The sequence below is a fragment of the Palaemon carinicauda genome, chromosome 8 (genome assembly GCF_036898095.1).
Source record: "Palaemon carinicauda isolate YSFRI2023 chromosome 8, ASM3689809v2, whole genome shotgun sequence".
NCBI classification, from domain to species: Eukaryota; Metazoa; Arthropoda; class Malacostraca; order Decapoda; family Palaemonidae; genus Palaemon; species Palaemon carinicauda.
In genome coordinates this window covers 21,271,570-21,286,569 of record NC_090732.1, presented here as the reverse complement: position 1 = coordinate 21,286,569, position 15,000 = coordinate 21,271,570, and the positions used below count along the sequence as shown (strand labels likewise).

Here is a 15,000-nt window from a genome sequence, read left to right as displayed (position 1 = left end):
AGCATTCTTTGTAGTGCCCTGAAGTATAATGTTGTCTGGCTGGTTCTTTGACCTCTGAGTGCAGATCATAGGATATCCATCATCTCCATGTACTGAACCCATAATTATCCATTTGGGCTCTGTTGTAGCTGATCCTGAATATTTCTGAGCCTCTCTTCAACTGCCAATATGTCCTGGTCTTTAGCTTCCACTTCTGTTTCTGTTGATTGAAGAACTTTGTCAAACTTCTGTACTGCTCCATCTATTGAATTCTGAGTGGCCTCATGATCTGATGCTTTCTTGACCACTGATACATTCAAAGCAGCATCAACTAAGAAGTGGCCACGTACTGCTCGCTCATATGCCTTTCCAGCCACCATATGGTTGACAGTGTTGGGCCCATACACAGGCTCCAGTGGTGTTCTCAGTCGATTATCTTTCATGATGTGACCCATGGTGCCCAGGAAGCTCATTAAGGTATTTAATGGCCCTAGGATGAGAACAATATGTTTGAGTTGGTTTTCATGGCTGATGATATGCCTTGCCTTGAGCCACAAGGGTTGATCAAATGTGATGACAGGCGATATGTTGTATTTCATGCACTCGTCATTTACAAACATCAGGGTAGTAAAGATACAGCTTAAATTGTTTGGATCCAAGTCAACCATTGGTAAGAAGTGGAAGGATGCTTTTCCTAAATGGCTACCTCGGGAGATTTGAAAAGATACTTCAGTTCACACAGTGAGAACGGTCGCCATTTTGAATATGGAATTGCTCGAATTCAAAATGGCCGAATTTGTCATATTATTTACTGTGGTGTTCCAAAGAGTCCAAATGACACATTCGTGCATAGAATAAACTATTGCAATTTGTTTTACTGAACCTTCTATTTTCATCTGTTTTCCATGAATTAAAATTGTCTATTTTTGCATGTGTGATTCTTTTGCAAAAATATCAAGGTATAATGGAAAGTAAATACGTCAAAATAAAGAAAATTCTTCACTCTAAAGGAACAATTCTATGACATTTTACCGTAAAGTTAGTAGTTAAGGAGATATTTAAGTAAATGTGAGTACAAAGTCGATTTTTTCAGTTTCTCCAAAATGTGTGTATTCCAATTCCGGGCTTGTTTGTGAAAAAACTTTCCATTTTAGGGTAAATACCTATGGAGACAAACATGTGTAGAATTTAATCTAATTGTCTATCGTTTTTGTACTAATACCTCTTACCCGTACGATGAACCGTTTTGGAGAAAAACGGGAAAATATGGAAAAATGTACCCTCCGAAAACGTTAAGTGTGATTTTCACAACTTCAAAATGGCCGAATTTGTCCCATTTTGGATATGATGTTCCTAAGAGTCCATATAACATGTTCATGCAATAAAACAAAATATTGCAATTTGTTTGACCTAAAAAGCTATTTCCCATGGACTACACCATCTTCCTGTAGCAAAGGAGATATGGAGTGGGAGCTTCAGCCTCCGGAGGATCCAGTTGACAGCTAACCTCTACGAGACGATCAATGGTGCTGTCAGCCAGGGGTCCTACGTGAGATTTGATCCACAGGAAGTGCACTACCATTGAACTGGTATTGTCTGTGTCTAGTTGTGTAAGTATTTGTGTAGCTAGGTGTTGGTATTCTGGTTTGTATGACGAGAGGGCTTGGAGTCCTGGCTGTGAGTTGCAGATAATCAAGCCATAGTTTTAGTCCTTATGATTAAAGTAATTGTGTCTAGAATTCCTATATGCCGTCCCCTTGCAGGAAGCTATCCATGCAGCGGTGATGGGTTATACTGAGAACCGAGGACAGTCTGTCAATGGTCTCCAATGCACATTGTTGTTGAAGTTAAGGTAAGTCAGTCTTGGAGACTGGAGTGTAAGTGATTGTAAGCACAGAGTCTGATAGGGTGCGAGGCCATGGTCCACATCCTCTACCACGATGTTGATGTTAAGCCTTGAATGCTTGAACAGATGGTACTGACTAGTATACATCAGTGGGCGAAGTCCTCATGATGTGTGAGTAGTGAGGAGAAAGGTGAGGGCAATATAGGCATTTTATTATTGATATTACTACTTGCTAAGCTACAACCCTTGTTGGAAAAGCACGATGCTATAAGCCTAAGGGCTCCAACAAGCAAAATAGCCCAGTGAGGAAAGGAAATAAGGAAACTGGAGTAGGTGACATAGTAGCATATTCTTTCAACACGTGGTGGGAGACAGAGTATATGTTGCACGTTTACAACTCTAGTGGAGGCTAGAAAGACAGGATAAGTCTCATTGAATAGTTCTGGAATCTTTTGAGAGCCTGTAGAGTTCACCTGGAGAGCTGACAAAGTGCAGGGGAAAGATATTCATCCTCTGATCAGATGATGGCTATGTATTTGGTTCTGTTAACTGTAATAGATACTCCTACAGAATAATTAGTAAGCCATATTAGAGGAGTCAGGCATCGATATAACCGGGCTAGCAGATCTTGAACAATGGTATATACTCACTATCTTGCTGATATAGAAGGTGTTATCTTCACTAACACTGCCAAGTAAAGGTACTGCATGCACAGAGGTACAACATTGTTCCCAACGATAAATTCTTTTAAATTCCTCACTGGGATTGGGGCGAAGATTCTACTTTTTCATGGGAAGATAATGAGGCCAGAGGAGAGCACTGATTCTTAAAAGGAGGAGAGAAAGCGTTGCAAGTAATCTGGAGATCTTGAATGAATGCATATATCATCTCTGTAGCAAGTGATGGTTGTGTTATCAGTGTCAGGAAGTAGGAAAAGAAGGTGCTAAAAGAGATGATTAAATGAAAATGGACTAAGTACCCCACCTTGCAGAGTACCAACTTCAAGTTGCTTTCCAGTGTTCAATGGTCCCTTAAAACGAACGCGAGAGATTTTATTCCATATATAACCATGTATCCATCTCAGAAGATTTCCTTTCATTCCAAAATCAATGAGCTGGTCTAGAATGGTATCTATTTGTGATGTCAAATAGAGGGTACAACACTGACGGGGAGAGATGATTGTAGAGCTTCGTGAGACAGTGGTGTGCTCCTCATTGGGGTAGGAAGCCGTGTCTTCTGGCGAAAGCTTACTTTGTGGCTAGGGCATGAGGTATGAGAGGAGAATACGTTTGAATATTTCGCAGAAGCAAGAGGTTAGGGAAACAGGACCGAATTTGTCAGTGCCGAGGCTGGAGATGGGTACAATTGTACTACGAGTCCATGCTTGAAGCAGAGGTTTGTGACGAGCCGAGAGAGGGTTGTGAACTCAAAGGCAGGATGCAATCAACTGAGTTATATTGTTATAGAACACACTCCTTTATATACAAAACCTCAAGGCAACAGGACATAACAAGTTAACAAGACAGACAATGTTACAGAGGAAACAGCAGACATGAATTTTCATGTTCGTTTAGTGCGAGGGAAGAGCGAAGATACAAGCATAATATATGCAAAAGGAATTATGTACAATTGTGTGACACACGGTTGTTACAGGTTGTAGAGCCGGAGGAAAGGATTACCAACATCACTAGGAGCGGAATTTTTACTCATTGCTTAGGCATATCGTGATTCTTCCACAGTGGAAAGAGTCTTGTATATGAGCTTGAAGGTTGATGGTTTGTGTTGACCACTCATTAGTAAGGTCCTGTGAGTACTAAATATGGCTGTGGTGAATGACACTTGAAGGTTTCTTCACAATCCTGCCGATAAAATGCCACTTGGCACCAACGCTTGTTTCATGGTTGATGCTGTCCATCAATTTTTGCCAGGAATCCGTTACACGCTCCACTGCGCATGCACTGGTCATGAAAAAACTTGAACGAAGTGGTATGGCCAAGAGAATGACATTTGTAATCAGTCCAAAAACTCGTACACACTAATATCACAGCACTGTTCATGGAGCCTTACGACAGCTTTCAGCCAATTCTAGGCGGTGATAGCTCCTGGTATCCCTTAAATAATAGAGAAAAGTTTGAAGAGTACTCACAAGCGGGTGTTAACAGTGAGAGAGAGAGAGAGAGAGAGAGAGAGAGAGAGAGAGAGAGAGAGAGAGAGAATTATTCAAACAATCTAACAATGAGATGATACTGAATACAAATAGGAAAAATAAGCAATTATTAGAGAAAGCAGAAATTTGTAAGCGAACTACAATATTAGACCATTCTTGCATCTCAAAAATACAGCTACAGGAATGACTACAAATCCGAGTAAAGACTTCTCAAAAACATTTTGATCAAACCAATAAAGATTTATAAATAATACCAAATTAGTATCAAAACATCAGTATAACATTCTGCCTTTAACTGTATACTGTAATCCCTAGTAATGATTACATAAAAGGCAGCACTCTAGAATTGGCTCTTATATTTTTTCATAATGACAACATATTTACGTTGCTTTATCACTGAAAAAGTTTGGAGAAATTTTGTAGATTTTTTAGGAAACTTTGAGATATGGTATGAAATATACCTTCCTGAAGCTCTTTACATGCATTATATGAGGTTTTACATGACTCCATTACTGGTAAGCGATAGATGTGGAACAGTAAATGTAAGATTGGAAGAAAATTTTCTCTAGGGGTATGTGCGTTTTAATACACAGTTCATTTTGTTGTGGTATGTTGCAGAATATGTTCATGCACGTGTGCAAAAGTCAATAATTAAGGTAGAAGTGATGGTAAACACTTAACCAATATTTCTTAACCCTTTTACCCCCAGGCTATTTGGAAATTTCCAACCCTTAACCCCCAGAGGGTTATTTTTTTCCCAGCACATTTTGCAGTATATATTTTTTTTTAAATTGCACTAACAGCCTTAATTTTTGTCATAGAGAGGTCAGGTTGGTCTCATTCTCTTGGATAATGCCTGATTTTTCTCAAAAAATTATCAGAAATATGAAAAGAATAATTTTTATAGCATTTTTTTGCAAGGACGTACCGGTACGTCTATGGGGGTAGAGGGATGGCTTTTGTGAAACGTACCAGTACGTCCTTTGGGGGTAATTAATCACAATAGTCAATAATAGGAAAGAATTTTACTAGATATGGCAAGAATTAAAGAAAAACAAAATAAAATACATGACAGTTTGTTATAATCCATAGCATGGAAAAATAGAAAAATAGATGCTCACATACATCCAATACACTTACTTGAAAAAGCCTAATGTTAAATTCCAAAACATGCAATATGGCGACCTACTAGCTCTTCTTTTCTTATGAAAATAAACTCCTCATAAAATAATGCTTCATTTGAGTTTAGCCAAGTGTAGCCAACGGTCTCCATAAACTCAACAATGCCCTGAGAGCCTTCAGTAAATTCAGCAACGATCACTCTGATGGTGATATCCCTCCAAGGAAAAGATTTCATCACCTCTTGTTCTCTCCCTTGGATGTCCAAGGAGAGAAAATCAACTGTTGTTATGTTCAGAGCCCACAAATAAGAGGCCAAAGGGAAGCACTGCGTCATGGAATAAGATTTATCTGTTAATTGGAATAATCTGTCATATTTTGGTGCTATGGATACATTCAGTTCATGGGAGGAACCTCTGAAGTTCCAAGGAATTCCTTCGTAAATGGTTTTCTTTCTGAGCGATACATGAACCGCTTCTTTTGGATACATGTTGGGTGTCAAACAGGTATTCGATAACCAAGCCCGTCTATGTTTATGAAGGAGGTGCTGGAAACTGTCCTTATCAGGCTCAATAAGGAGTCCAGTCCATCCAAAGGACTGCTCAAGCCATAGACTGTTAGAAAGGAATTCGCCGTCCAGGGCTCCGGCCTCCACGAAGAAGCCATTTGTTTGATTAGTGAATATCTCTTTTAGGTAGTGATTTATGTATCTCCAGGAAGCGCTCTTGCTAAACGCGATGTGTAGAGGATCAGTTGATAGATTGTAGGGAAGAGAGGAAGGTGCCACGAGATATCGCTCTTGGATGACTTTCAGTATACGTGAGTCATTGCCACGCAATGAACTTAGGATCAGGCCTTTGTTGGTTTCTTTCTCCATCTTCCATACTGATGTTGTCTGTTGAAGATATAAAGCAATAAATCAGACAACTATAGTATCAACTTGGCACTTACGAAAGAATTCAAATAGATATCATTAGATAACAGGAGTAATTCACTATCAGAAAATTATATTTCTAAATAAAAAAACATTGTTAATATATCATTTAAAAACACTATACATTTCATTATTATTTATTTAAAGGTTTTTGCATGTATCTATACCCTTAAATTAATTTACCTTAAACCTTATAAAACCATTTAGTTTGAAATTACCTATCATATTCAATAAAGGCAGATACGATAAATATTTCTTGGCTATCATATGATAAGAAAATGACCACAAAAGAAAATTGATGACTTCCTATTTGCAGGTTTTTGAACAGATACTTGTTCGATCTATTAACATTTTTGAAAAAGAGATATTCATAAAACATATTCTTAAAACATTGCCTCTCAGGAAAATATTTGACTTTCATGTTTCCATTTCTAAAAAAAGATACTTCAAAGCAAGAGTTGAGTATTTGCTGCAAGATTAATTTCTGTGTCAAATGAAATGACTTGTAAGTATTATTTGTGATTTAACCTTTATTTACATTTTCGTATTATCAAAATTTTTTGATAAATATGTTTATCGAAGTTTTTGATCGATATCAACGTGTTCTCTTTAGGATTATCTTCGGTGTGAACATCAGAGAAGTTAGAGAAGAGATTCCAAGTATCAAAAAGTAGCAGATATAAAAAAAAAAAGTGTGCAAACGCAATATTTCGTAATCTGTTGCCCTCCGAATTATAGAGCCAAGTCAAGGATTGTTCTTTTAGCTTTTGTGATGATGAGTATTAAAGCAAAGTTCAGGCTTGGGTTTCCAGTGAACACCATACGTTGAGATGACAGCATAATTGCTATTCCTTTCAATCATATTCAACTGCCGCTGCTTTTCATTGTGTATATTTCCATTATAACAGGATTCTTATATATTTCCAAATGAATTAATTGCATCTGATAAATTCATAAATTTCAACCCATAATAATTCACTCCCACTAAAGAAACTTGGGTCATTAAACCCTTCACGCATTACCTTAATCTAAGCATATTAAGTAGCAAATATGCATAATTTTGCAACGACTCTCTTCATTTTAGATAATGTTTGTTTTATGTAATTCAGTTGATTTATCATCTAATCTAAATCAGCATCATTCACAACACAAAACTGACTTACTTTCTATAAAAAAAGGCTTTATATTTTACCATTGATTTCCATTCATGTATCTCTTATAAACCCCTTGAAAGCTCCAATTTTGTTATTCCCAGTAAATATAGTATGTTCTGTTAATATCTACCTTTGACATTCGTTCTTACCCCATCCCATGCACCTGTATCCATTGTTTTTAAGTTCTGCATTAACACATATTAGCAGTATATTCATAATAAAGTGGTTTAGCACAGAATCTCTAAAAGTTCGTTTATCCGTTTATCAGCTATCCTGTTAGGTCAAAGAATATGATTTTTTTTTCTGGTAATGTATTTTAGCTAGGCAAAATCATCCAAGGCTCTGAGTTCACCTAAGTATTTCTGAACAACAGACTTAGAACTTGAGTAACATTGAAGATCAATCAGTATTTGCTTTGATCACAGATGAAAGTTCAGTCGTGAGTAACTTTAGTAACTTTATCACTTTCAATAGCTTTAAAGTGATTTGTGTCTTCTTAATTGGGGTCTCTTATTACTCATGGTAAATTGATATTGACAGCGGAGCTCTCAATATTTTCTCAGGTGAGATCAAAAGTTTGCAGGTGTTTACACATCGTTTTAACGTAGTCTTATTCAATTTGTAAGCTTTTGCTCACATTTCACGTACAAAATTAGCTGGGAATTCATCAATAAAGACGGTCACAATTCTAACTCAATTAAAACATTGAAAGTATCACTAGGGTATGGTAAATAGATTTTAGAATAATTTATTTCACTTAGATGTGAAATATTTTTGCAATATCAAATAAAACACAAAAAAATTCAGAAAAATACTCACTAAACAAGTATTGAATTATCTTATTAAGGGAATATTATCATATGAATAATTAGATAAAACTCACCTTTAAGACTGTAATTGAAAGAACGATAATGATTATGGTTTTCGATTTTCGCTTCAGAAGTTGCCAAATCATATTTCAAGTTCATTCCTTCCGATGATCATTCAATTTTCTCTTCCTTCATCGATTCTGCAGTCCATTTATTTGATACTATTACATAAGAAATTATGAGTTTTCCTATTTTCCTTTATATGACTTTTGGTTCGGTCAAACAATATATTTGCAAAAATTCTTTTTAATTTGAGAAATTAATTAATGATATAATACTGAAAAAAATGAAAGGTAAACAATGTTACACTCTCTCTCTTGTTCTCATAAGGAAAATGTGATAAGTATGCATTTTCTATTAGTCATTGGCCATTAATATATCGGATTATCTAAAATAGAATTAAAAAATATAAATTTTACCACTTTTGCTACGGCAGATGAACGAACACTTTAGTTAGAAGTAATCAATTTATGATAGAATCTTATGAATTTACTTCTTCCTCCTCAAGGAACCGCAGAGGAATATCTACAGTACTCGTATTCGTCATCATCCACGACGCTCAATAAGAGGAACTTTTTCCTGGTTCCCAAAATATGTCTGATGTACGAAGATATTCATCCACGTAACGCAAACTGTAGAAGCACATGTAACTGATGCTCGATGCTAGTGCCTCTGTAGGTTAGTAATTGATTATATACATAAGGTTTCATTGAATGCTAACACAGATATGTATTTTTACGTTTTATGTTGTTGAAAGTTCGCTTGTATTTGCTTGCTCTTATCGTCTTCTACAGAGAATTCATGTGTCCTCCCATTCGTATGTCACTTGTTCTCTTATTTTATTATCATCCGTCATATTCAACTCGAGATGCTTACATGAGTTAATCAGTTTCATTCTTTCATCATCCATATTACTATTCATTATTCCTTCTTCATGGTTTCCATATTTATCGTAGATACATACGTACATACATACATATACATATATGCAAATCAGACATAACCTATATATATATATATATATATATATATATATATATATATATATGTCTATATATACATATATATACATACATATATATATATATATATATATATATATATATGTATATATATGCATATATATACCGTATATATATATATATATATATATATATATGTATATATATATGTATATATATATATATATATATATATATAAACACATACATACTTATTCATCTATTTGTTTATATATATATGTATATATATATATATATATATATATATATATATATATATATATGTATATATATATATATGTATATATATATATATATATATATATATATATATATATATATATACATAAAGACTTATACAATATATGTATGTGTGTATAATTATATATAACTAGACTAGACTTTGACGAAGCCAAAATTATAATAATGTACTTATATTTATGTTAATAGAAGGAGCATTACTATATGTATGTTATATATACAGTATTATTATCATTATTATCATTATTATTATTATTACTACTACTAGCCAAGCTACAACCCTAATTGGAAGAGCAAGATGCTATAAGCCCAAGGGCTCTAACAGGGAAAAATAGACCAGTGAGGATAGGAAATATGGAAATAAATGAATGATGAGAATAAATTAACAATATATCATTCTAAAAACAGTAACAGCGTCAAAACAGATATGTCCTATATAAACTATTAACAATGTCAAAAACAGATATATCATATATAAACAATAAAAAGACTCATGTCAGCCTGGTCAGCATAAAAACATTTGCTCCTACTTTGAGCTTTTGAAGTTCTACTGATTCAACTACCCGATTAGGAAGATCATTCCACAACTTGGTAACAGCTGGAATAAAACTTCTAGAATATGTGTGCATGTGTGTGTATGCGCATGAGTGTATGTGTGCTTATGTGTTTTTTTTAATGTATCTATCTATGAATTTTAACGTGATAGTAAGAAAATCAAAACAAGTTATAAAAGTCGGACGTCATAACATTGTTATAGGAAAATCCGTGACAAGACGGAAATAGAACTTGCGAGAGAATACACAAGGAAAACAGAATTAAATAACAGCACAAAATATTACAGCAAGTCGCTGACAAGCTGTGGTGAAGTTATCTAGTTGTACATCAGTGTAAAAGATATCTTTGTATTAAGTCATGAGTGACGTTAGGTTTAACATGTGGTTATTCATGTCGTCAACTTGGAGGAAACTTAAGGAAACTCTGGTAGCAAGATCAGCTTCTGATATGTTCAAGGGCACATTCAAAGTGACATTTACCTTAGCGTTTCTGCTCTTCATTTTGCAGGTGAGGTTTAAATCATTGTTTCGTGATTTCCTGACTCCTCTTTAAAGAGAAATAACCACGGAGAATATCCAGTTCTAATCAAAACATTGAGTTGTGTTTCCTAAAGTAGTGAAATTTTACGGCATTTGCACAAAAATCCTGACTGATGTATGAAAATAGTTGAAGTCATTCATATATTTCCACTGAATTTTCCTCGACGGAAACTTTTAACAATGTCCACGTCATCACTATAAAAGAGTTACAACATCGACCAAAACAGTAATAATAATAATAATAATAATAATAATAATAATAATAATAATAATAATAATAATAATAATAATAATAATAATAATAATAATGTCTAGATTTTGATTATATGTTTAATAAACAAATAATCTAACTCTCCACACAACTCTCCACCTACATTGCAAAATGCTATTAAACTTTCTTATAGTATTTCCCACATAAGAAAAAACTTTTTAGATTATAGATTATAGATTATAATAAATGATAACAAACGGTTAATTTCATACCGAAAGTTTCCCTTATATCTTTAGATTTTGTTTACGAAATCTCTCGATGACCAGATCCCCATTGCTATCAAACTTGCCGAGATGTACATTTTAATTGATATAATATGGCCTACATAATGATTGCGACCTTGAAATAGAGGTCAAGGTGAAAGTAACATAAAGGCTGTTGGCCTTGAATAGAATTTTGGTCTTTAAATGTATCTTGGTGTAAAAAAAAAAAAAAAAAAAAAAAAATATGGAAATCTTAGGTGATCAAAATTTGGACATGTGGATGTTACCTTAAAAACCGGTCAAATGTGCTGTATTGTTCATAAAATGACCACACGCACTGGTACCTAGTTTCCAAGTTTCATCCAAACCAACAAAGGTTGAAAACAAAACTTTGGACTTCAAATTAATCTAACACTAACAATGACATTAAGATAGTTTCTATATTTCGTCAGTATGAATCTTTTTGGGTCTTAGGCTGTTTTGGTGTATTTCTTGTCTTTGGACTTTTAGCGTTCTGCTTTTCCTTCTAGGCTTGCAGTTTGGCTTGTGGTAATTGTAATTGTAACCATTCAGCACTGATATTACGCAATGCCACTGTACGTAGATATAATCATTACAGCAGCCAAAACATTAAACACTTTAAAATATTAGGTTACAATGATTTAAGGAATGTTCTTAACTAGGAGATGGTGTGTTTAAAAGGGGATGTTGGAAACAGAGACCCTATAAAGAAATGAGAAAATCTGAAGACAAAATCTGTTTTGTTTTAAGTAACATATTATGTTTTAAAATATCCGATGAATAGAGAGTTCTATGCAGACTGAGTTGGATGTGTGTTGTGTATGTTAGGTTACTTTCAAGATGGGTAATTTCAACCCCCAAAATTAAACAAATTCTTTTTCATGACAAATGGTATGAAAGCCAGGGATATAGTCTCTCAAGGGACACAAAATTTCTTAACTTTTGGGCTATGGAATGACCTGTGGTCTTAAAAGATCGGTCAAAATAAGAAAATATTTTAGAAAATATTCACAATCGCCGCTGGCACCCATTTACAAACTTTCCACATATTCAGAAAAAGCTTTGACCTTTGAATTGACCTTCGGCATTTATTATCACAATGTTACTTACCTACTATACTATCTCAGAGAATAAAAAAAGGAAATGGGCACAGTAAACACAAACCTAAAGAATAACTTCTTACCAGTTTTAATCCCATTCATATAAAAAAAGAAAAAAAATAATTTACCTGTCATCTTGAAAAGTTGGTTAGGATAGGATTATCTAAAGAAAGTAATAACAAACATTAAGATTCACTCATGTAATATACAACATTTTGTGCTCTAAACCCTCTTCACTTACTCAAAATGGGAACTTAAAAATTGGTAAAATGAAAGTCCATCAAACAATCTCATCCTTATAGTGAGAACTGCTTTTGAAGCAAAATTTGAAAGGTTTGGGAAATATTGAATTACAGTATTCAGTTTAGTCTCGTGTTTTTTGTTCTCTTCCTTTAGAAAATCCTTATGATAAATATTTAATCTTTAAAATATTGCTGTGGAAAATAAATGGTTATACGTGAATGCTTACAATTCTTTTTCATTTCCCTGCAGATGACAACAACAGATGTCAACTACAAGGACTTCATTCGTGGCTCTTTACCCGGCAGTGATTCTCGAGTAATTGAAATCGTACGAGATCGATACCTGACACCACCGTCGTCCAATCCTTACAATCTTTCAACTGATCAGAAGTATCTTCAATACAGTAAAAGTGTTTCCTGGAAATACATTGATCATTACTTGAAACAGTTCTTCATAAATCAGAGAAAAGGTTTCTTCGTGGAAGCAGGAGCTCTTGATGGAGAGTTTCTTTCCAATAGCTTGTGGCTCGAACAATCGCTTGGATGGTCCGGCCTGCTCGTTGAGCCAGATGAGGAGAGTTATCTGCAGATCCTCCAGAAGCACAGAAAAGCTTGGTCATCTAATTCGTGTTTATCACCAACCACTTTCCCGAGGGAGGCCGTACACGTTGCAGTCAAAGTAAAGGACATTTACCCAGGGGTTCCTTGGTACTATCGAGGGGCTTCACATGAACTTGGTGTAACACTTTCCCCGAGATATGACGGCTTTTTCGAAGCTGCTGAAAATTCGTACTTTCTGGTGCATTGCTTCCCTCTAGAGTCCTACCTACGGGCTCTGAACGTCACCACGGTCGACTTTCTGTCGTTGGACATCCAAGGAAGCGAACAGGGAGTGCTGAAGTCTTTTCCATGGCGTGACATCATCGTCAGAATGGTTGTTGCTGAACTCCCTGCTGAAGAAAAGGATATGGTTGACTTTATGGAGGACCAAGGCTACTTTTGGTTAAATTCAAAGGAAAGGCTCTATGACGAAGAATTCATCTTTGTTAGAAATAAAGATTTTGTAGGTCGTAATATCACTTATTTTGTTAACAATCAGTAGGAAGATGTAAAGGTTGTTTGATTCGATGATAATAAATAGAAGAGTAACTGAAATGATTACATATCATTGGAATTATCCTCTCTAGACTAGTAATGAAAAAACAAAAGCAAATATTATTTTTTAGATATTTTTTTGGGGGGGGGTTGTATAGTAATTTTCTCAATATTTTGTCATCTGGAAGACTATTCCATTTTTTTGTCTATATATTAGTATGATAACAGCATCCTAGCATTAAATGAGCTTTTACTTCAGTTAAGCAATTATAATCATTAATTGTCATTGCTATAAAGAGGCATACAGGTAATGGTCATTAACTTTTATGCTTTATCATTAGGACGTCACCTGGTGCAATTTCATGTTCATGCAACATTGTTTTTGGTTAACAACCATTGCAGTCGGTATCTTTTGCGGTTGTATTATTCAAATTTTTAGATAGGGTTGCAAGTTGGCGTAACGATAAGAATCCTTTTTAATTTGTAGTGATTTATCAATTTCATTCTTTGCGACACTCCTCTCTTTTTTCAATCATGAACCTTACTCAGATATAACATTCATATTCACACACTAAATATTTTATTCTCTTAACTTCAAGTGTCTTTATTAATATACAGTAGATCTTTTGATCGTTATAGGTAAAGTTAGCTAAAAGCTGGGTAAAACATGATTGAGGATCTCTCAATTAAGCAGTCTATTTAATACTGTAGCTCTTTCGAGTATTATAGGTGAAGTGCACTGAAAGTTGAGTAAACCTGATTGAAGAAGATCATCCTCATTTCCGAATGTCAGTAACTTTGTATTTTTATAGTAAGATAAGCTAGGTTACATAAATGTAAACCCTTACCACTAAAAAAAATTCTACATTTAGTTATATATATGGTAAATTTCTCTTGAAAAATTTGGGATGCTGTTTTATTTCTGTACAATTTGTGTGTGTGTGTGTGTGTGTGTGTGTGTGTGTTAATGCTTGTGTGAAGTTTATAGAATTCCAGTGAATAGTTGTTACTACTTTTGGTGCACTATTATATATTTTTCTATTTTTCTAGTAAGTCAATCAAAACCATAAAAATTTATTTATCTTAGTTAAATCATTCATATCTAAAGCAAAGCTAAAAATTATTCCTATCTAAAGAAAATCTATAAATTATTCATATCCATAGAAAAGCTATAAATCATTCATAACTAAAGAAAAGCTATAAATTATTCATAACTAAAGAAAAGCTATACATTATTCATATCTATAGAAAAGCTAAAAAAAATCATAACTAAAGAAAAGCTATAAATTATTCATAACTAAGGAAAAGACATACATTATTCATATCTATAGAAAGGCTATAAGTTTTTCATATCTAAAGAAAAGCTGATGCCTTAAACAGAAAGCTTAAGAATTGGTCAGTTAAAATCGTCATAAAGTTATGTGAAAACTAAAGTGTGGTTTCCGTCATTTTATCTACAGAAATTATTGACATAACTTACTAAACGATCCTCATGTTAAACTGATACATACTCATATTTCACCACCACCGCTTATTGGATATATAAACTATAAAATATATCACTAACCTTATCTTGATTCACATTAAGAGAGACAGAGAGCGATATAGAGGTCAATTGATCAATTTAATTTGCTATCAATTTCT

The 15,000-nt window shown here is 34.2% G+C and overlaps 2 protein-coding genes across 2 annotated transcripts in view; one reads left to right on the top strand and one right to left on the bottom strand.

Moving 5' to 3' along the window:
• Positions 1 to 5,146: 5,146 nt before the first annotated feature.
• Positions 5,147 to 8,262, bottom strand: LOC137644850 (protein Star-like). The gene is made up of 2 exons (XM_068377744.1): positions 8,083 to 8,262; positions 5,147 to 6,006 (listed from the first exon to the last, which is right to left on the bottom strand). The coding sequence occupies exons 1-2, from the start codon at positions 8,152 to 8,154 to the stop codon at positions 5,149 to 5,151; spliced, it is 930 nt and encodes a 309-aa protein (XP_068233845.1). The 5' UTR covers positions 8,155 to 8,262; the 3' UTR covers positions 5,147 to 5,148.
• Positions 8,263 to 10,178: 1,916 nt separating this feature from the next.
• Positions 10,179 to 15,000, top strand: part of LOC137645123 (protein Star-like) — a 7,758-nt gene continuing 2,936 nt past the window's right edge. Inside the window, exons 1-2 of the mRNA XM_068377958.1 lie at positions 10,179 to 10,392; positions 12,512 to 13,324. Coding sequence (XP_068234059.1) covers positions 10,243 to 10,392; positions 12,512 to 13,324 — 963 coding nt within the window. The 5' untranslated portion in view covers positions 10,179 to 10,242. The remainder of the gene's footprint in view (positions 10,393 to 12,511; positions 13,325 to 15,000) is intronic.

Excerpts from the sequence above, each read along its gene's own strand:
- LOC137644850 (XM_068377744.1), bottom strand. The coding sequence starts at position 8,154 with ATGATTTGGCAACTTCTGAAGCGAAAATCGAAAACCATAATCATTATC. Across the intron at positions 6,007-8,082 it reads TTTCAATTACAGTCTTAAAG|ACAACATCAGTATGGAAGAT; the intron begins GTGAGTTTTATC and ends TATCTTCAACAG.